Below are 23,878 nucleotides of genomic sequence, written 5' to 3'. Positions count from 1 at the left end.
CTTATTTTCTTGTTGTTTGGGTGACATAATTAATGGCTTTGTGCACAAGTCTACAAATGATACAAAGATAAGTGAAGGGGCAGGTAGTGTCAAGGAAGCAGGTCTGCAGTAGGGCTTGGACCAATTGGGAGAATGGGCAAAGAAATATCAGATGGAGTATAGTATAGGGAAGTATATGGTCGTACACTTTGGTAGAAAGAATAACACAGACTTTTTTCTAAATGGGGGAAAAATTCAAAAATCGAAAGTGCAATGGGACTTGAGAGTACTCATGCAGGATTCCTATAGGCTGACTTTCAGGTTGAGTTGGTGGTAAGGAAAGCAAATGCAAAGTTAACATTCATCTTGGGATGACTGGAATATAAGAGTAAGGATGTACTGTTGAGACTTCATAAGCATTGGTCAAACCACACTTGGAAGATTGTGAGCAGTTTTGGGCCCTTTATCTATGAAGAAATGTGCTGGTATTGGAGATGTTCCATAGGAGATTTATAAGTATTATTCCAGAAATGAAAAGTTTAATATATACAAGGAGTGTTTGATAGCTCCAGGCCTGTACTCGCAGGAGTTTAGACAAATGAGGGGGATTTGTCATTGAAATCTATCGAATATTGGAAGGACTAGATAGAGTGAGTGTGGAGAGAATGTTTCCTACAGTGGGTGAGTCCATAACCAAGGACACAGCCTCAGAACAGAGAGTCATCAATTTAGAATAGACATGAGAAATAAGTTCTTTAGCTAGAGGGTGGTGAATCTGTTGAATTCATCGCAATGGATGGCAGTCGGGGCCAAGTCAGTGAGTATATTTAAAGCAGAGGTTGATAGGTTGTTGATTAGTCAGGTTGTCAAAAGGAGAAGGCAGGAGAATGGGGTTGAGAGGAATAATGGATCAGCCAGAATGGAATGGCAGAGTGGACTCGATAGGAAGAGTTGTCTAATTCTGCTCCATTGTCTTATGGTCTTATCGTCATTCCAACATGTCAGAGTGTTGTGCGAAAGTCCAATGTGATGGCAGGGTCGTTTGCACCCCAGACAGACAGAGCCCCCTTCACAGAGATCATGGGACAGTTCATTTGGGAAATAGAGATGTGTCAGAGTACAGGTGAGGGAGCTTTAGTGTGCACCTGGACATGATGTACCTGACTTGTGGAAGCTTCACCTAAGGATAGATGGCTCAGTGGGCTGCGCCTTTGCTTTGAATTTGCAAGTTTGGTTTCACACTCCATTCTAGGGTCCCAGCTCAAAACCTAGAGGTAGTGAAAGAATGCTGTCCTGCAAGACTGAAGTACTTGGCTTGGGATATTTTATACTGCAATTTTGCTGTTACATGGTGTCCTAATAAGCTACAGCCAGTTTTGAAGTACCCAAGGCCAGATTGGAAGAGCAGTGGGGAGGTTCAGAATGAATCTTTTAGTAAGCATTATCAGCATTAATGTCATGTATTAATATATTGCATTTACTAAAGAGCTCTATTATACATTTAAAAGTGAATATCTTCCTTATCTGGATTGCAAGAGACACTGAATCTCAGAATTTTTCATTGTGTAGGAAGTGCTTTGGTTTGAATTGGCCACCATCATAATGCAGTATTTATTATAATCTGTTGTGATTATCAACATGATAATCTGTTCTGTACCAAGATATCTCTTGCACTTTTTTTAGAACAAACACGAGGAAATCTGTAGATGCTGGAAATTCAAACAACAACACACACAAAATGCTGGTGGAACACAGCAGGCCAGGCAGCATCTATAAGGAGAAGCACTGTCAACGTTTCAGGCGGAGACCCTTCTCGGCTGGAAACGTCGACAGCGCTTCTCCCTATAGATGCTGCCTGACCTGCTGTGTTCCACCAGCATTTTGTGTAACTCTTGCACCGTTGCTTTTGATTTCAGAACATGAACTTTAACTCTTTCCATTAATGTATTTTATGTACTTTTAATTGTACAGTCCTGGGCTTTGGATACGTATATAAGCTATTGATGAAAAGCTTTTTTATTGTAATTACTGGTGATAAAAAGTTTTAAATATTATAGTTACATGCTTTTATTAAAATTAATAGCCATCAGTTGTTATTTACTCTGTATTGTTCTGATGCATGTGATTCTCCCATTAATGACATTTTCCCAATTTGATTAGGCTCATGAGCAATTACAAACAGAAGTCCTCAGGTATAAAGCTAAAATTGATGACCTCGAAAAAGCCTTGGCTCAGAAAGGACAGGTAAGATAAAACACTTGTCCAAATATTGATTGTAACCAAGGGCATCCGTTCTCAAAATTCTGACTGCCTCTGGATCATGTACCTATCATTAATCCTAGACTGTTGCTTCACTGCAACTCTGTCTACAGTTTATACTTAAAAAAGATAAGTCAAAATGGTGTTCATGCAGAAATTGTTGTCTGGTCAGGTTTATTATTAATATATAAATGATTGTTCCTTATGTACACTATCTGACATCTTTCTACAGGTAACAAGGGCATTAGAATACTCACATGTATTGAATGTTTCGTTGCTGTCCTTATCTAACCCTGCATCAGTTTTCAGTGAAAGTACTTAATAGTATTTCCTTGATCTGAATTATCCCATTGTACAACATAGACGCAGTGGCCATTTATTCGTTACACCTGTACACTTCATCAATGCAAATATCCAATCCGCCAAACATGCGGTTGCAACTCAATGCATAAAAGTACTCAGACGTGGACAAGAGGTTCAATTGTTATTCAGACCAACAGAGTGGGGAAGAAATCTGACCTAAGTGACTTTGACTGTGCAATGATTTTTGGTGGTTTGAGTATCTCAGAAACTGCTGGTCTCCTATGTAGAAGTATTCTCCGTGATCAGTTGTAATGGGCAGAGCCAGATGTCTACATGCCAAGTTTGGTCTGTGCCACAGCTAATCTCAGAGAATGCATTGGTTCTGGTTAGCTGTTCAGAGCCCTGCCCACGCTGCAAGAAGTTAGTAGCAGGTCACTAACTAATGAGGTGGTGGCCTAAATCCAAGCAAGTACAGTAATCACCAGTGTCTGTGTCGAGGAAGCAGGTAATGACTTCTGCCAAATGCCAGTTTTCAGGCCGTGGAGCTTCCTTTATTCTCCCAGTGTGGTAGCCTCAACTCAGGGTTTGTTGAGGTAAATCGTGAAGCTAATGAGGAAAAGGTCCTTAAAGAGTGGCAGGGTTATTGTCTTGAGCAGCTTATTTGTTGCACTCTGCCTACTAAATTGAGGGGGGTAAGTGTGGGTCAGAACTGGAGTCATGGTGAATGGTTTAGTTGAAAAGTCTTGTAATGACATGCATTGTTGAGGTAAGTTGGGTATCTATGACCTTGGTGTGTGCAGCTCAGCTCCACACTTCACACTGAGTTCTGCTGTTAACGATGAGCTGGTAAGGGCTGAAGTCCTGAGTGTTCTATTATCTGCCTCTTTATTGGAAGGCCGTTGCCTGTCTTGTCTCTGAGGACAATGATATAGGGCACTAATCTAAATAATCCAATCACCTGTTAAGAACAGTTTCCTTAGCCAGTAATTCATCAGTTTCAATTGTACAATAAGTACAGTTCTTTGTGCTGATACCATGAGAAATGTATCCCAATTCGTTAAAGTAAGCTGCTTCAATTTCCAACTTCTGCTGTGTGCTAAAGAGGGGCGTATTAGACTTTAGGGAGAGGCAGCCATCTTACATTGAATTTCATTCTATTACTGTCATTCAGTGGATCAATTTTTATCCAAAATAGGTTATAGATGCAGCAGCTATCACTGATAATTACTACGGGTGAACTGAACCCTTTATTTTAATATTGATTCTAGAGCTATCAGTTACCATTAGAATTATTGGCTTATTTTCCAAGTGATTGGATTCTATGCACCAGGTTAAGAGATTTGCTCTTAGGCTTAGCTTTGTATTTTATTTCTGTGATGGAGTCTGAGAGTATCATTCAGTACTGCATCAAAGCAACACTGTGAGCCCTAATTTTACATAATTTCTGAAGAGACCTTGTGAAAGTCTTTGAATAGTGTTTGAATAGGTTAGTTACTGCCTGCTATGCTACCACCATTTAGGGCAGCAATGAAGGTCTACTTCTTTGTCTGTCCTTGGCCATACACCATCACACACAGATATAGAAGGATACTTCATTGTTTTTCCATAACAATTTTTTGATTAGTCAGGGTTGTTGGCCCTGAGAGAACCCCCAAACCAGGAGGACTGGTGGACCATTCTTAGCCTGGGCTCTACCCTTTGACCTGTTTGGCATGTGTGACCCTACCAAGAGCCAAAGCAAAAAGCTCTGACTCCAGCCAACATAGCTCTCTGGGTTGTTGAGGCATGTAAGCCTATAAACCCTATGACAAGGCTGTGGTCCTCTTAGAGATATTTGAACTGAACTTGGGGATAATTGCATTCTGTAAGGACTGGGCAGAATTCTGACTCAAAATTCATCTGGAGGTTTAAAAATATAACAGTCAAGTTAATTACCAAAATGTTAATCAGTTCCATTTCTTTCCTTAAGATCCATAATATTATATTTATTCACAGGATTCAAAATGGGTTGAAGAAAAACAACTATTTATAAAAAGAAATCAGGAACTTCTGGAAAAGGTATTTCTAGCACGTAATTATTCATGCACGTATATTTTCAATTTGGCATTTTAATCATTGTTATTTAGGACTGTTAGTTTAATCACTCACATTTTACAGTCTTAAACTTGCCTGCAGTTGTGCTGACCAAAACAACAGAGGTTTCAATGTGCCTACGCATTGATGCTTTTACATCCTTAGTCTAATTTAACGGATTGTTAAATATTTTTAAGCACAATATGTTTGGATTATTCATATTTCTCACACCAACTAAGTACCACTAAAAGGCTAACTTTTATTCCAACTAACCTGTGGTACTTTTATTAATATTCACAGTCAAGTTCATTGGGAGAATTATTGAGGAACTCTAGCAATGTACAGTGTATATTTTGAGGATTCATTGTGGTACTTATTTGTCTGGGTGAAGTATTTTGATGAGTGTAATTTTCCTAGTGCTCTGTAAGATCAGTTTGTGCCACTTTTCATTTGAGGCAAACTAGCCCTAGATCTTCGCAATATGCTTCTTTAATGTTTGGATTTTGTGGGTGTGCATGTTTGAATAGATCTACTCTAGGCACCGTCACCTCATTAACAGAAAATTCTAAATTTAAACACCCAAAAGCATTCAGTATTGACAACTTGTTTAGATGAATTAAATTTAAATTTTACAGCATATATTCACCAGCCTAGTATTCCCTATCAATAAAGTATAAGACCATAAGACATAGGAGCAGAATTAAGCTATATGGCCCAATGAGTCTGCTCCACCATTACATCGTGGCTGATCCATTTTTCCCCACCTCAACCCCATTCCCTGTAACCTTTGATACCACGTGAAATTAAGAACCTATCATTCTCTGCCTTAAATACACCTAACAACCTGGCCTCCACAGCTGCATGTAGTAACAGATTCCACAAATTCACCACCCTCTGGCTAAAAAAGTTCTCCACATCACTGTTTTAAATGGACACTCCTCTATCCTAAGGCTGTACCCTCTTGTTCTAGACTCTTGCACCACGGGAAGCATCCTTTCCACATCTACTCTGTCTAGGTTTTTCAACATTCAAAAGGTTTCAATGAGATTCCCCTCCCCCCATCCTTCTAAATTCCAGTGAGTACAGACCCAGAGCCTTAAAAACATTCCTCATATGATAAACCTTTCATTCCGGATTCATCCTTGTGAACCTCCTCTGGACCCTCTCCAATCCCAACACATCTCTTCTTTGATGAGGAGCCCAGAATTGTTCACAATACTCAAGGTGAGGCCTCACCAGTGCCTGATAAAGCCTCAGCATCACATCCCTGCTCTTGTATTCTAGACCTCTTGAAATGAATGCTAACATTGCATTGGGCTTCCTCACCATTGACTCAACCTGCAAGTTAACCTTTAGGGTGTTCTGGGCAAGGTCTCCAAAGTCCCTTAAGATTGCAGATTTTTGGATTTTCTCCCCATTTAAAAGTTAGTTTGTACATTTATTTCTACTACCAAAGCGCAATATCATGCATTTTCCAACACTGTATATCATTGCCACTTTCTTGCCTATTCTCCTAATCTGAGTCCTTCTGCAACCTACTTGTTTCCTCAACACTACCTCCCCCTCCACCAGTCTTTGTATCATCTGCAAACTTGGCAACAAAGCCATCTATTTCATCATCTAAATGATTGACATACAGCATTAAAAGAAGCATTCCCAACACCGACCCCTGCGGAACACCACTAGTCACTGGCAGCCAACCAGACAAGGATCCTTTTATTCCAAGTTGCTGCCTTCTTCTAATCAGCCAATGCTCTAATCATCTTAGTAACTTTCCTGTAATAACATGGGCTCTTAAATTTGTAAGCAACTTCATGTGTGGCACCATGTCAAAGGTCTTCTGAAAGTCCAAATATACAACATCCACTGTATCCTCTTTATCCATCCTACTTTTAATTAATTAGAGCAGGTTCATCAGGCAAGATTTTCCCTTAAGGAAACCATGCAGACTTTGTTCTGTTTATCCTGTGTCACCATGTACTCCATAACCTCATCCTTAACAATTGACACCAAGATCTTCCCAACCATTGAGGTCAGGGTAACTAGTCTGTAATATCCTTCCTTCCTTCTTTCCTCCTTTCTTAAAGAATGGAGTGACATATGCAATTTTCCAGTGTTCTGGCACCCTGCCAGTGTCCAATGATTTTTGAAAGATTGTTATTAATGTCTCCACAATCTCTGCCACTACTTCTTTCTGAACCATAGGGTGCAGTTCATCTGGTCTGGGTGAATTACACAGTGAAGACTGATGCTAAATACTCATTTAGTTCATCTACCATCTCCTTGTCCCCCGTTATTATTTCTCCAACTTCATTTTCTGGCAGTCCTGTATAAACTTCCATCTCTTTTATTTTTTACACTCTTGAAAAAGCTTTGAAAAAAGCAGTTTGATATTGTTTGCCAGCTTTTTTTTCATATTTCATCATTTCCCTCCTAGTGATTCTTTTAGTTGCTCTCTGTAGGTTTTTAAAAGCTTCCCAATCCTCTATCTTCCCATTAATTTTTGCTTTGTTGTATGCCCTCTCTTTTGTTTTTACATTAGCTTTGACTTTCCCTGTCAGCCACAGTTGTACTATTTTGCCATTCGAGTATTTCTTTGTTTTTGGAATATACATGTCCTGAACCTTCCTCAGATACTTGTGCCATTTCTAGTCTGCTGTCATCCCTGTCAGCTGCTCCTTCCAGTTTACTTTGGCCTACTCCTCTCTCATACCACTGTAATTTCCCTTACTCCACTGAAATACTGCTACATCAGACTTTACTTTCTCCATATCAAATTTCAAGTTGAACTCAATCATATTGTGATCACGGGCTCCTAAGGGCTCTTTTGTCTTAAGCTTCCTAATCACTTTCCAGTTTGTAACATAACACCCAATCCAGTAGAGCTGATCCCCTAATAGGCTCAATGACAAACTGCTTTAAAAAGCCATCTTGTAGGCATTCATCAAACTCACTCTCTTGAGATCCATTACCATCCTGATTTTCCCAGTCGATCTGCAGGTTAAAATCTCCCATGACTATCATAACATTGCCCTTTTGACATGCCTTTTCCATTTCCTGTTGTAATCTGTGGTCCACCACCTAGCCACTGTTGGGTCTGTGTACAACTTCCATCAATGTCCTTTTACCCTTGTAGTTTCTTAACTCAACTCACAAGACTCAACATCTTTTGATTTATGTATCTTCCTACTGATTTGATGCCATCCTTTACCAGCAGAGCCACACCACCCTTTCTGCCTACCTTCCCATCCCTCCAATACAACATTGAACATTCAGCTCCCAACTACAACCATTCTTCAGCCATGATTCGGTGACGACCACAACATCATACCCGACAATCTAAAATAGTGCAACAAGATCATTCACCTTATTTCTGATACTCCCTGCATTGAGTTATAACACTTTGAGTGCTGTATTTGCTACCTTTTTTTGATTTTTGCATCCCTAATGCACTGATACTCACGCTGGAGGCTGCAATTTTGTCCTATCATCTGCCTCCCCTTCCTGACGGTCTAACTGCATGCTATCTTTGCTTTCTTACCATCTGTTCTATCCTGAGTCAGTTCATTCTGGCTCCCACACGCCTGCCAAATTAGTTTAAACCCTCCCTGACAGCTCTAACGAACCTGTCTGCGAGAATATTGTCCCCCTTGGGTTCAGGTGCAACCTGCCCCTATTGTACAGGTCTTAACTCTCCCAGAAGAGAACACAATGATCCAAGAACCTGAAGCCCTGCCCCCAGCACCAGCTTCTCAGCTACACATTTATCTGCCACATCATCCTATTTCTACCTTCACTAGCACAAGGCATGGGCAGCAATCCAGAAATTACTATCCTGGAAGTCCTGCTTCTCAGCTTTCTACTTAGCTCTCTAAATTCTTTCCAGGTCATCATTAGTGCTTTTTCTTTTCTCCATGTAATTGGTACCAATATCTACCAAAACATCAGGCTGCTCTCCCTCCCTCTCTAAAATGCTTTGGACATGATTCAAGACATTCCTGATCCTGACACCTGGGATCCATCCGTGTGTCCCATTCACATCTACAGAATCAACTGTCTGTTCCTCTGACTTTGACTCCCCTATCACTACCACTTCCCTCTTTCTCTCTCTACCTTCAGTATCATGGATTCCACACACAGTGCCACTAACCTGGTCTCCATGGCATTCCCATGGGAGGTCATCCCCCCCACAACAGTATCCAAAACAGTTTACTTTTTATGGGATGGCCACTGGGATTCTTGGTGCTAACAGCCTATTCACATTTCCCTTTCTCCTGACAGTCACCCAGCTACTCGCCTCTTGCAACTTTGGGGTGACTACATCCCTGTAACTCTGATTGATTATACGGGAGAGTGAGAAGATAAACTGAAGGTCATCCTGCTGCTGCTCCAGATCCCTAACACGGTCTTCAAGGAGCCGCAGCTGGATGCATTTCATGCAGATGTATTTCAGCAGGTTGGGCAGCATCCGTTGAAAGAAGCAGTCAACGTTTCGGGTCGAAACCCTTCGTCAAGACTCGAAAACGTTGACTGCAAAGAAGCAGTTCAACGTCTCGACCCGAAACATTGACTGCTTCTTTCAATGGATGCTGCTCAACCTGCTGAATTCATCCAGCCTGTTTGTACGTCTTGATTTGACCACAGTATCTGCAGTGCACTTTGTGTTTACTATGCAGATGTAATTCCCTGGCCGATCACACAATGGCCATATACTACACTAAGTACAGAAGAGAAAGGAAAAAAAGGGAATTTTAACAGACATTTACCCAGAGCTAATGTCTCTTTCAAGCCAAAGCCTCCATTGAGCCAAAGCCTGACAGTCCTACTCTCACCACTGGCCTGTTCCCAGCAATGGCCACCCACTTGTCCCTTCTGTGTTTTTCCTAATTCACTGTGCTCTACTCCCACCAATGATTGGGTCTCTAGAAGTACTGTATATGAAGTGTGTATTAATGGGTGGGGGGCGGGGGTTCAGGCTATGATATAATGGGGAAAAGAACACCTCAAGAGAAAGCTACGTTTAGAACATTTGTTGTGTGGAAGAGTGTCCTTCATTATTTTAGTGAGGATGCATTACATGGCTTTTGAATGCTACATTCAATTGAGCAGAAAAGACTTCCTCAACATACAACATTGATAATAGTCTAATATATATCAGGGTAATATATCCCATTTCAGCCTCTATTAACACCCAGGGTTCATTGTTTTTTTTTAATTCTCTCTACAGTTCTCTGGGCATAGGTAATTAACCCTTTGTATTCCTTTTAAGGCTGCAACAATGGTTCAGCAAAGCTAGGCATTGCTGGTGGAGTGTGATTAAGCCATAGATACAGACTAGCAAAAGCTATGTTATATCTTTAAAAACAGTTTATTTACTTTCAAAACTACAACATAATACTGTTATCATAAAATTGTTTCCATTAGGAAAGTTAGAAAAGGTCTTATTCACTTAGTTTGCAGTAGATCATTGTGCAAGTGATCAAAGTTCTTATCAAGATTTACCCATTGAATTTTATTTTTGTCAGCAAGCTTGCAAAAGTCATATGATTGAAAAGATCAGTGCCCAGGAACATGAGATAATGATCGTATGTGATGTTTCAATATCTTTCCGTACAGATTGAGAAGATGGATGGTGAATTACACCGGTTGCAACAAGAGGTTCAGGATTCTCGGGATCAAAACGAGTTGTTAGAATTTCGCATCCTGGAGCTGGAGGTAAGGTGGATTTATAAGAAAGAGTTTTTGCAATGTTTGAGAGGGTTTTACTGTTGATATTTCACTGGGGTCATTATTTGAATAATATCCATCAGCACAGTTTTAAGAGCGTAAAGCAAATCTCAAGTAACTGCAGGATATTAGTGTTTAACCCCCTGGACCTGCAGCCATTGTTCTGTTGGACTAACCTTAACTCTACTGTATTTTCCTGCCTTTCTTCCATTATTCTGAATCCTAAAAAAAATCTTATTAGCCTCAGTCCTAAAAGATCCTGTTGTTATTTTTGGGAGGAGGGTCTACAAGTAGGGGAGCGACTAGTAGCTCAGCTGCTGGAGCTGCGATAACCCAAGTTCACTCCTGGTCTCCACTGCTGCCTTGTATGTTCTCCCAGTAAGCATGGGCTCCAGCTTCCACCCACATCCCAATGACGTGCAGATTGGTGGGTTAATTGGTCGCCGTTAATTCTTCCTGGTGTGTAGGTGAGCAGTGCAATTGGAGACTAGCTGATGGGAATATGAGGAGAATGCAGTGGGATTGTTGCAAATGAGTATTTGACAGTGAGTTAGAACTTGCCGAAATAATATCCTGTTTCTGTGCTGTGTGACTCTGAGCAAATTCCTTGTGCAGAAATCAAAAATGCTTCCTGAATTGTTATCAGAATGGTGTAGCTCCAGTTTTAAAGAGCCCTTGATCTTTTTAGCTTAAGGGACAGTCATCTCCACATTACCCCATGTAACATCTTAAATAACTTGGTGACATCTTATTTTTTTTCTTGATAATTCCCCATGATGGGGAGAAGGTGGGGAGTGGGGCTGAGGAAGGGAAAGAAAGGATCAGTCATGATTGAATGGAAGAGCAGACTCAATGGGCCAAATGGCCTAATTCTGCTCCTATGCCTTCTGGTCTTTTAGTCTAAATATTTTTCCCTGTTAATTTAATGTGTAGCTGGCAAGGTCAGCAATAAAGTGTTCAGTCTGTGAAGGTTTTAAACAAGCTAAGTCAAATTTAATTGAGTGGTTGGAGCCATATTCCTGGCAAGCAGAAAATCAGTCAGAAATGAAACATTTGAACTTTTACTCAAAGGCATCACAGTGATGACTGATGAAGGAAATGCAATGCCCCACAATGAGAGTTAAAGGTTATCACAGTTTGTGTGACTTCCATTCCTCACTCAAGCTGGGTTAACTTGACTTACAGAGCCTATAAAAAACATTCATCCCCTTGTAAGTTTTAATATTTTATTGCTTTACAACATTGAATCACACTTGATATAATTTGGATTTTTTGAAACTGATCAACAAAAAAAAGACTTTCATATCAAATTGAAAACATTTCTCTATAAAGTGATCTAAATTAATTGCAAATATAAAACACAAAATAATTGATTGCATAAGTATTCACCCCTTTAATGTGACACACCAAATCATCATTGGTGTAGCCAATTAGTTTCAGAAGTCACATAATTAGTTAAATGGAGATCACCTGTCGAGGTGTTTCAATTGATTGTAGTAAAAGTACACCTGTATCTGGAAGGCTCAACTGCTGGTGAGTCAGTATCCTGGAAAAAACTACACCATGATGACAAAAGAACACTCCAAGCAACTTTGCGAAACAGGTTATTAAAAAGCAGAAGCCAAGAGATGGATACAAGAAAATTTCCAAGTCACTGACTATCCCTTCAAGCACAGTTAAGTCATTCATCAAGAAATGAAAAGAATATGACACAGCTGTAAATCTACCAAGAGCAGAGTGGCTTCAAAAACTGAGTGACCGTGCAAGAAGGGGACTAGTGAGGGAAGTCACAAAGAGACCTCTGACAACTCTGGAGGAGTTACAAGCTTCTGGGAGAGACTGCGCATACAACAAGTTGCTTGGTTGCCTCACCAGTTTCAGCTTTATGGTCAGCTTTATGGAGGAGTGACAAAGAGAAAGCCACTGTTGGAAAAAAACTCACATGAAATCTTGGTTAGAGTTTGCCAGAAGGCATGTGGGAGACTCTGAAGTCAGCTGGAAGAAGGTCCAAAGGTCTGATTAAACTGGAATTGAGCTTTTTGGCTATTAGACTAAGCACTATGTTTGGTGTAAGCCAAACTCTGCACATCATCAAAACACACCACCCCTGCCATGAAACGTGGTGGTGGGGCATCATACTGGGGAATACTTCACTGCAGTAGGTCCTGGAAGGCTTGTGAAGATAGAGCGTATGAATGCAGCAAAGTACAGGGAAATCCTGGAATAAAACCCAATGCAGTCTGTGAGTGAACTGTGACCTGGGAGAAAATTTGTTTTCCAGCAAGATATTGATCCCAAGCATAAAGCCAAAGCTACACAGGAATGGCTTAAAAACAGCAAAGTTAATGCCCTGGAGTGGCCAAGTCAGAGTCCAGACCTCAATCCAACTGAGAATTTGTGGCTGAACTTGAAAAGGGCTGTTCACTCATGATCTTCATGCAGTCTGACAGAGTTTGAGCAGTTTTGTAAAGAACAAAGGGGAACAATTGCAGTGTCCAGATGTGTAAAGCTGATAGAGACCTATCCACACAGACTCAAGTCTGTAATTGCTGCCAAAGGTGCATCTACTAAATACTGACTTGATGGGGGTGAGTAATTATGCAATCAATTATTTTGTGTTTAATACGTTTAGACAAATACTTTTCACTTTGACACAAATAAATCTTTTCTGTTGTTCAATGGCAAAAAGGCCAAAATAGATAATCCACTGTGATTTAATGTTATAAAACTATAAAACTTGAAAGCTTCTGGGGGGGGGGGGGGTGAATACTTTTTATCTGCACTGTAAGTGTGATAGAGGCTTATATCCATAGAGTTTTACTGTGCTTCTTGCAATGATTTGCCCACAACTGTGTAAGTGGCTGTCATTGTGATTAATTATATCCTGGCTGTGCCGTTGATACTAGATAACAAAGGCTTACTGAATGTGACCTCCACTTGTAAAGGTCAAAGATAAATCCAGTAAAAGTGTCAATCTTAAATGTATGTGGTCTAATTGAACTGATCAGATTAGTAATTTCTATGCATTTTCTGTTTGCAGGAGAGGGAAAGGAGGTCTCCGGCCTTTAATCTCCAGATCACACCTTTCTCAGATGGTATAAGTGCTCTTCAGATCTATTGTATGCAGGAAGGTGTGAAGGTATTTATCACATTATGTCCAAATCAAATTCTCGTCTTTAAATTAGGAATGATGGATATTTTCACAAAGTCTGAATCTGAATGATCACAATAATAAGTACAGAATATACTTGGGCCTTTACTTGGGCAGGTAGTATCCAGAGAAAAAACAGCTAATGTTTGGGATTGATGACCTCTGTAGAATATTAGTGGAGTAAAAGGTCCTAAGCAAGGAAAAGGGCAGCAAAAGTTTTTGAAGGAGATCTGTGATTGAAAGAAAGGATGGAGATAAGAGAGCTGAAGTAACAGAGGATGATTGGGAAAGACGGAAGAACATCTAACGCCCAGCACTCATGCAAAAGACTGAAGCTGGATACGTCAACTTTATATTTTATTTAAATCTGTGGAATAATACACAGATTATTTGAAATATGAATATTAGCACAGCCATTAAAAAACATGGTTCATCCCACAGAGATTTAATTCCCCAGATGTCTTGTTTATGCATGGCATCTTATTCAAGCCTACCATTATGAAGGCCAAGGCTTTTGCTGCCTTGAAATTTATCAATTTCAGTTCTTCACAGGTTTAAAAGGAGAAGCAGAAAAATATTTGATGTCTCACTATTTCTAGAGTTATGGGGAAAGAGCAGTTGTTGATGTGATTGGATGGCTCTTTCACAAAGCTGTTCATAAACATTATTAAAGCAATGGTCTTTTTCTTGCTAAGCTACTCTATAGTTTTAGAGTGCTCTAGATCACCGGGCTTGTGTTGCATTGGATTTAATAATACGAAGCCACCTGTTTCATTGCTTTCACTTTGTTAATGCAGTGTTAATTGAGTGGCTGTGCTCTGGATTAATCTGGTTGAAAGCTGTCACTGGTATGGTGGGCCAGGTGCTTGTGATTTGTACTACAAGTGTCTTTGCTCTGTAGCATTATTCCCTGATAATTTCCAGGAAACTGCCACCCTCCTTATCAAAAAAAATGAAGGAATTTGCAATCATGGAACTACCACACATTGATTTGGTATCATGCCTCCACGTGTTTATCTTGAGCCCAAGTCTCTACCTTCCTCCTCTGTGGAATACGATGAGTTTTGACATGTATACTGCTGGATATCAACATTGCTACATGGAGCTTAGAAAAATAGAGGGCTATGGGTAAAGCCTAGGTAGTTCTAAGGTAGGGACATGTTTCACTCACTCACTCACCTACCTCAAAGACTGTCTGTTGCATCCATGCCAGGGTCACCAGACTCAAAAGGAGTTAATTTTCTCCAAGCAGAAAGATTGATCAACAACTCCACCCATTGACTTCACCACTACTTTATTATTTTGTGCCAGTCACCTTGTGTCCAGCCTAGTGTCAATTTATGGACATACAATCAATCTATTTATGAAAGTTCAAAGTGCATTTATTATCAAAGTAGGTACAGTATACTTTTGTACAACCTTGAACTTTATCTCCATACAGGCAGCCACAAAGGAAAACCCAGTAGAGCACATTAAACACAACCATGAAGCCGGTAATCACTGCAGCCAATCCATAAGCCCATTAGTGGCAGGCCACAGCCTCAGTTCAGCACAAAGATGAGAAAACCTTGTGAAGTGCGAGCTGAGTACTGGCCCTTCCCTCACCTCTGGCCCCGATACCCTGACCTTTTCAATCTGGCCCAGCACTTAAATCAAGTCAAACCTCAGCTCGTTGCTTGCTCTCTGACCAGGGTCCTACCACTTTGATTCAGCCCATGCCTGACATTTTCAATCTGGCCCAGAGATTAAATCAGTCAAACATCAACTCGTTCCTTGCTCTTGAACCCAGACCCTGACACCTCGACTCTACCTCACCTTGCTTCTGCTGTTTTGAATTGGTTCTAAGTCAACTCCAGCAATGATCAAACTTTGGCTCATTCCTCACTCTCAAGACTGGGCCCCACCATCTCAATTCAACCCGTAACACACCACACCAGAATCATCTTGTACCTTTGAGTCTTCATTTCACACTGCAAAAAATGCTAGATCATGCAGGCAGTTCAAAAGATCAACTCCGAAAGGGAAGTTACAGGCTGTTGATCGCAGAGATTGTTTTCCAAAAAAAGTGTGACTAATAATGTGGTTAGTAGTTTTGTTCGCTGCCAGTAAGTCATCACTGTGTTTCACCAGCACCATATTAAACTCAAACCAGTTCAAACCATCTTACACCTTAAATGCATAAGACAACGTGTGCATTTATAATCATTGTGTTTGTTATTATTATTACTTTTTTTAATGCCGCATCAGATCCACGTTAACAATTATTTTGATCTCCTTTACCAATGAGTACAGGAAATGACATCAAACAAGCTTGACTATCCATGATAAGAAACAAATATTGCTGTGCATAATACAGCAGAACTGGAAAAATCCAACAAATCTTTAACAAAAGCAAATCACAAATTCAGTATTAGTCAAACCGTCCCTGCAAACTAGAAGTCACTGGAGCTAAGATGTTAACCAACAGTGCATTGTCTGTACAGGGCCTCCCCAACCTATGCCGGGTTCCATTTCTGTGATTTGTAACGTGTACAGTTGACGAATCAGAGATGTAACTGTGAACTCAGTCACAGGCAGCAGAAGGTACTTGAGTATCTTCTTCAAGTGAGGGCTGTGCATAAGTTAGGCATTCAGAACCTGGAGAGAATCTCTTGTGATTAAATGAGTAGTGACCTACAGTGACTAATCTTGGCAACCAATTGGAGTTTGTTCAACAGCACTTAATGGTCTAATTAGTCATTGAGGGATTGGGTATAATTACAGTGGGTAGGAAATCATTTTTAATATGGAATTTAAAATGATTTCCTACCCAATGTAATTATACCCAATCCCTCAATGTTCTAGTCATTTTGAGTTGCCCATGCTCAGTGATTTTATCTGTTTCTGCAAAGTAGTATGGCTTCCTGGTTCTAATGGTTTCTAGTTTTCAGAGATGGTATGACTCCTGCTGAATTATCGACTTTCTTTTTTCACTAAAAGCACTATAAGAAAACCCATCATCACAGTCATCAAACTCCATCACTGATTGTTGGAAAGATGATAATCAAGCATGCAAGTTCATCTGTTAACATTAAACCTCCTCCAGTATTGATCAAATCTGTGTTTAAGGTGCAGAATTTAAAACAAAAACAACCCTCCATGATATGTTTTAAGAGTTCACATAAAATGACTTACTCTGGAATATTAAAACCTGTTGTGGAGAGAAACAAACAGAGTGAACACGGGAGTCAAGTCAGATGCTGACAAGCCAGGTTTTGTCCACAGCTTGAATATTGGTAGAAAACTAAGGCAGATCTCAGCTCTTCCTCCGATAATGTAATTGAATCATTAATATAAAACTGCTAAATAACACTTTATCTTGGTGAAATAATATCAAAGAATCAAGTTACATTTATTATCACAGTACATTTGCAGTATACAATCCTGAGAAAAATCTTCCCCACAGACAGCCATGAAGCAAAGAAAACCACATAATCTGTTCAACGAAAAACATCAAGACCCCCAAGTGCAAAACAAAAACAGATCACACAAATAACAACAAAAAAAAATTAGCAAAAATACAGAATATGAAGCCCAAGCTCAAAAGAGTAAAGCATATTCAGTTCAGCTCTGTGTTCATTATTTCCAAGCTGCCCTGATTCAAATTGCCCAAAATAGCCCCAAAAAAAGGAGCCACTGGAAGCCAGAAGCACATCAGAACATGAGCTACAGAGTCTAATCAACAAACCACATCAACCAAATCTTGCCCAAGACCCAGAACTCGGGCACCGTCCTCTGAAAGTAGTGAGAGAGAGGGAGAGCGATCGCTAAATACAGACACCTTCCTCCGGCAGCAGCAAGTGAGACACTGGCCGGACAGCGCTGGACACCCTCTTGTCTTCCGCCCTTGCCTCAATGATTTCAATCTTCCTTGACACGTTAATTGGCAAGAATTGGTATCGATCATGGGCTCACACTTGAAGCCAGCCTCACAGAACACCCTTGAAGACAGTAAGGCACCAGAACACTTAATACGCCCAGTAACAGATCACCAAATGTAGATCACAGTCGCAAGACCACATTTGAAAGAAAAAGGAGTTGTGAAAGAAGTAGTTTTGTGAACCGTCTGGAGGATGTCACCTTTGAACGTATTGTTTGCTGGTGCCGTCTTTTTCAGGTTCCCCTTAAGTCATTTCCAGTTCATTAGAAATGCTCTCAGGTTAGAAGTTCTGTATGCAAGTGCTGAAATAGAACATCATCCCTCTAGTTCTACAGCCCTTGCAAGTGTCATGCTTCAGGCACACGTGTGTCACAAAGGTGGTTTCTGTGCATACTCTATAATTAACAGAAATATGAAGGCCCCAAGCTAAATATCATCCCACCATCTATCTTAGCAGACCTTCTTGTGTCTGACTGACTGAGAGTGTTATTTGCTATTAAGATATGCATTTTTTTTTTACTGAGTCACTCACTCTGTTACAACTGATGTATCTGGATGTATGTGTCCTGGTGGTGGAGCCACATGTGGAAACTGGGTATCTTACGGTCCCAGGCTAAACTACAGGGGATCTCGGAGCAGCAGTGGGCCCCAGAGATGTGGCGTGCAGGCCCAGCACTGTGTGGACACGCCCTGGCGCCTGTCAACCACTGCCCCAGCTATGGGTAAATAGCCCCACTGCCTTGTGGTGAGTCTGTTGAGACAAGGCTAAGGGAGCACACCCTGGCAGAGAAGCAATAAGCTGGCGGCGCACAATAGGCGGGCCTTTACAGACCAAGGACCCGGCAGCCTCCTGCAGCCAAGATGTGGACCGGTTGGCCTGGGTCCACCCTTGCCACCGGGATTTACCTCATCATGGTGAAGATAGTGCTATTGGGGGTGGCAGACCCCCTGCGGCACTTTAGTATCTTCCTTGCGCAGGTCTCCACCTCTGACCACGGTGAGCAATACCTGGACCTTACATTTGGTTGAAGTCTGACGGCGATGGGTCATCTGGCAACGGGAGCAGGTACGAATGGACTGGGAGCTCCTAGTGAGAACCCTGCACGGCAGCGGCACAGAGGTATTTGGTCATTAGCAGCTGGGACTGAGTGGCAGCTGTTTTCGACCGACCCCTGTGTGACTGAGCAGCCCTATTTAGGGACCACACTGCTCACCCCAATTGGGGAAGGGCCTAGAAAAGGTGACCTACAAATTGCCCATTCAATCACTCACCTGGATAGGTTACCACGTCTATCAGGCTATTCCACTACTGCAGTCGAAGTAAGAAACAATACAACCTAAAACTGGCAACGTGGAATGTAAGGACTCTCCTGGACTCATATGGCATCTCTGACGGACTTCAACGGAGAACAGTCTTGACTGCTGCTGAGCTGAGTGAGACCAGGCTCCTGGATGAAGGCTCTGTAACAAAGGAAGGGATGGGTTACACTTTCTTCTGGAAAGATTCCGCCCCCCCCCCCCCCAGGCGGACAACATCTCCACGGAGTAGGATTGGCCATCAAGAACACCTTTCTACCAAGTCTCAGAAACACCTGTTGGCACTAGTGAGAGACTAATGACCCTCCGTATCCCCCAGCAAAGAAACGATATGCCACGCTTCTCAGTGCCAATGCACCAACTTTGCCACCTGAGAATGAGGCCAAGGAATGCTGTTATTAGACATTGGATGAATCTCTTTGTCGCATCCCTAAGAATGATAAGATCCTTTTGATTGGGGACTTCAACGCTAGGGTGGGACAGAACAACAGGGGATGGAGTGGATTCCTTGGTTTCTCAGCTAAGATGCAACAAGACTCACTGCAGAAGTATTGAGGCAATGATCTGAGAACAACAGGATATGGAGTGGAGCGCTAGGTAGGCATGGTATTGGCAAGGTCAATGCAAATGGCATGAGGCTACTTACTCTTTGCTCTGTGCATAACCAACACCATCTTCCAGCAGAAGGCAAAATATAAGACCTCACTCTAAACATTAGCACATGATCACCTTCATCATTGTGAGACGTAGTGACATCAGGATGTTCTCCTCACCCGTGCCATGACAGGTGCAGAGTGCTGGACTGACCATCGTATGATTGTGACCAAGCTCCATATGAAAATGCGTCCCCTTTGCGGCTGCAAAAACCCAATAAAAGGCGGCTAAATTGCAACCGCCTGAGAAACACAGAAGCAAGGAGTGAGTTTTGTTGCATCTTAGCTGAGAAACTAAGGGAGCTGGAACCTTGTCTGAGTTCAGAAAATACAGTAGGACAACAGTGGACCTACATCAGCTCTGCGCTCTATGAGTCAGCAGCCCAATCCATCGGCCATAAGAGCAGAAACCACCAAAACTGGTTTGACGATAACTCAGATACCATCCACAACTTGCTTAAGGACATGCACAAAGCATACTGGGCAACTTTAGATAACCCTGCATCCACCAGCATCAGGCAGCATTGGCAGGCAGCTCGGAGGGAAGTGCAAAAAGCAATACGGGCCATACAAAATGAGCAATGAACTGAAAAGGCACATGAAATCCAGACCTTTGCCAATAATAATGACATGCATAATTTTTACAATGCTATCAAAACCATCTATGGCCCAATAAATCAATGTTACTCCTCTGAAAACAGCAGATGGTTTAACACTTCTGAAGAATCGGAATACCATTCTGCTGAGGTGGGCTGAGCATTTTAACACCTGCTTACTCAGGATTCTGACGCAGACCCCACCATCCTGAATGAACCGCCTGAACTTCCTCCTATCCATGACCTCAGTCCACCACCAACCTTCCAGGAGGTTCTATCAGCTGTCCATTCCCTTACGAACAACAAGTCCCCTGGCACTGACAGTATTCCTGCTGACTTACTGAAGAACGGAGGGTACGTGTGTATGCGTGCCCTCTACCAGTACATCACCAACCTGAACTGACGAGAACATCCCACAGCAACGGAGAAATGCAAATATCGTTGTCATTTATAAGAACAAGGGTGACAAGGCCATCTGCGGCAATAGTCGGGGCATATCACTCCTTTCTGTTGCTGGAAAGGTCCTGGCTAAGGTGATGCTTCAGAGGCTCATTAGCAACATCACCGAGTCGATGCTGCCTGAATCGCAGTGTGGGTTTAGGAAGAACAGGAGCATGATCGACATGATCTTCACAGCCCGACAGCTTCAGGGAAAGTGCCGGGAGCAACATCAGGGCCTGTTTATGGTCTTTGTCGACCTCTCCAAAGCATTCGACCCTGTGCAAAGAGAGCTCTTATGGGATGTCCTCCTCAGGATTGGCTGTCCCAATAAATTTGTTAACATTCTCCACCAGTTCCACAATGGGATGACTGCTCAGGTGACCATAGGAGGACAAGAGTCTGAACCCTTCCTTGTACGTGCAGGGGTGAGGCAGGGGTGTGTGCTAGTGCCAGTGCTCTTTAACATCTTCATCTTGTGTGTTACCAAGCTTCTCCACAATGAGACTGAAGACAGCAGCATTATGTCAGTGGATGTCAGATTAGACGGCAACTTCTTTGACATCAGGAGGCTCCACGCAACCACCAAACTCCGTAGAGGACGGGTCCTGGAGTTGCAGTCTGCAGATCACTGTGCTCTTGTGGCCCATACTCCAGAGGATCTTCAGACTGTCCTTGGCGTGGCAGTGAGAGTGTACAGCAGGATGGGGAGCTCTGTCAATACCACCAAGACAGAAGTGGTTTGCCAGTGGAGTACCAGTGTCCCACCCACCCTACCTGCCTTCACTGTTGGTGATGAAAAGCTGTCAGTAGTGCCATCTTTCAAATATCTGGGGAGCATTCTCTCTAAGGATAGTGGCATTGACAAAGACATCCAGAGCGGCATTAAACAGGCATCAGCTGCCTTTGGGAGACTTTGGCATAGAGTCTTTCAGAACAGGAGCCTTCGTCCCTCCACAAAGGTCGCCGTATACCAAGCGGTCTGTGTCACCACCCTCCTTTATGGCTGTGAAGCTTGGGTAACCTACAGCCGTCACATCAAGTCGTTGGAGCGTTTCCACACAAGCTGCCTTCAGCGCATCCTGGGAATTACCTGGCGTGAGCGGGTGCCTCACACTGAAATACTTGTAAAGACCAACTGCAGAAGTATTGAGGCCATGATCACCCAGCGTCAGTTGCCGTGGCTGGGACACGTGATAAGGATGCCCCCATGTTGGCTACCCAACAGAGTGTTACACGGCCAGCTACATCATGGTTGATGCTCAGCTGGAGGGCTGAAGAAGCTCTATGAGGATCAGATGAAGAATGCTTTAAGGAAGTGCAAGATCAGACCCGAGGACCTGGAGGATGTTGCTGCTGACCGTAACACTTGGCAACAGCTGTGTAGGGATGGGGTTCGTATTCTGGAGATGGAAAGAACAACCAGAAGACAGCAGAAGAGAGCCAGGAGAAATGCAGCCATGGTTGCCATCACTACCACCACCACTACATATACATGTCCCACCTGCAACAGAATGTGGGTCAAGGATAGGACTGTATAGTCATCTAAGATCTCGCCGTTAAAGGAGTGGATGTCATCGGATTCTGATGGACAACCGAAGAAGTACGTGTATGTGTGTATATATATGTGTGTGTGTGTGTGTGTGTGTCTCTATATATATATATATATATGTGTGTGAGAGAGAGAGAGGTGTGTGTGTGTCTGTATACACCCACGCACACACACACGACTACTATACACTGTAGACATACACAGCATAGTAAACTAAATCGTCCCAATCAAGCCTAAAGATGTGGTCACTGTGGAAGCTTTCTTACTCTTGTGGGATAACGTTTTTCCTGATGAGGGAGATCACTCTGCACGGTGGGAGAGGCATGTGGCTATAAAACGATCTCAGGTTCTGGGGCCTCCTCATGATAGTTGTAGGAGTTGACCCTGTGATTAACAGGAAGTGGATCTAACGCTCTGATGCCTTCCTTTGCTAAGAATTGACTCCCCTTTCCTCAACTGATTGATGTTTATCTCCAGATGATACCAGACACAACCTCTACTGTGTAGAAGAATGGTCCAGTTCTGTCCTTAATCTTGCTAAGTACTCACTTTTGATGACCTCTGTAGTCCCTCACCAGGATTGCTTGCTCAGGGGTGAAATATTGAACCTCCTTGATTGAGGAGCCCTCAATTTGTCTCAGCTGTTTGTCCTGCCTACTCCTTCTGAGGCTGGGTTTGAGCAGATCCAAACTTGAGCACGATGAATAATCCAGGAACTGGACAGCTGATGAGTTGTTGGTTGTGGAGTGGGCTGTATTGCGATATGCAAAGAGGAGATCGGCGAGCTTCTGATTCAGTGTTGTGTGTTCTGCTGGTGTCGCTTGCAGTGTGTTCTTTAAACTCTGGAAAAACCTTTCTGCCAAGCCATTTGTAACTGGGCAGAATGGTGCAGATGTGATATGTCTTATTCAATTCATTTTCAGGAATGACTGAAACGATTCCACAACAAACTGGTACATTGTCACTGACTGTGTTCTGGAACACCAGTCCTTGCGAAGAAGCTACTGAACACATCAGCAGTGTGTGAGGCTTTAGTGGAGACTATTGGGAATCCATCTGGCCACTTTGTAGTTGCATCCACTACCACCAAGAAATCTGTGCCCATGAATAGTCCAGCAAAATCCACATGAATCTTCTTCCAGGGCAATGCAGACAATTCCCAGGGACGGAGAGGTGCTGCTCTTGGCATCTTCTGGACGTGTTGGCATCTCAAAACGTGCCTGGCAAGCTGCTTGATCTGTTGATCTATACCAGGCCACCAGACAAAACTTCAAACCAATGCATTCATTTTGACTACAGGTATATCTAGCAGGTATATATGTAGCTCTTCCAACATGCTGCAAAGGGCAACCCTTATCAAGGGCAAGTTCATCCCAGTGCTGGTAAAAATGGGGGATCTGGAATTTTTGCTGCACATTCCAACCATTTTGGGTTGCCATGTAGACCTGAGGCAGCATGGGGTCTTTTCTGGTTTCCCTTTGAATCATCTCTGTTGTAATAGGGAGTCCTTCAATTTGCATTGGGAAGAATACATCGAAGAAGGTGTCCCCTGTGTAAAATTTTGAGGTATTTCCTTTTTCAAGGGTAAACAGGACAATTCATCAGCATTTTCATGAATAGTTGTCCTCTTGAATTTGATCTTGTGGCTGTGACCGCCAAGAAACAGAGCCCATTTCTCCATTCATGCTGCTGCTGTTAGCAGAACATTGTTCTATGGATTGAGAATGGATAATGGTGGTTGATGATAATGATGAGAGTGAATTCTCTCTCATACAAATACTGGTTGAAATGTTTTATACCCCAAACCAGACTCAAGGCCTTTCTGTCAATCTGTGCTTATTTCTTTGTCTGCTGCGCTAAGGAACATAATGCAGTCTATAGAGTGTTCAGTTCCAAAGCATATAACGTGTG

At 42.3% G+C, this 23,878-nt stretch overlaps 1 protein-coding gene across 1 annotated transcript in view; it reads left to right on the top strand.

The window, feature by feature from the left end:
- Positions 1-23,878, top strand: part of LOC132405310 (janus kinase and microtubule-interacting protein 2-like) — a 110,585-nt gene that overhangs the window by 52,828 nt on the left and 33,879 nt on the right. Inside the window, exons 12-15 of the mRNA XM_059990020.1 lie at positions 2,140-2,223; positions 4,537-4,599; positions 10,231-10,329; positions 13,382-13,480. Coding sequence (XP_059846003.1) covers positions 2,140-2,223; positions 4,537-4,599; positions 10,231-10,329; positions 13,382-13,480 — 345 coding nt within the window. The remainder of the gene's footprint in view (positions 1-2,139; positions 2,224-4,536; positions 4,600-10,230; positions 10,330-13,381; positions 13,481-23,878) is intronic.

This window comes from Hypanus sabinus, chromosome 15 (genome assembly GCF_030144855.1).
Source record: "Hypanus sabinus isolate sHypSab1 chromosome 15, sHypSab1.hap1, whole genome shotgun sequence".
Classification (NCBI taxonomy): domain Eukaryota; kingdom Metazoa; phylum Chordata; class Chondrichthyes; order Myliobatiformes; family Dasyatidae; genus Hypanus; species Hypanus sabinus.
The sequence above is the reverse complement of the archived record's forward strand: the minus strand, read 5'-3'. Positions and strand labels throughout refer to the sequence as shown.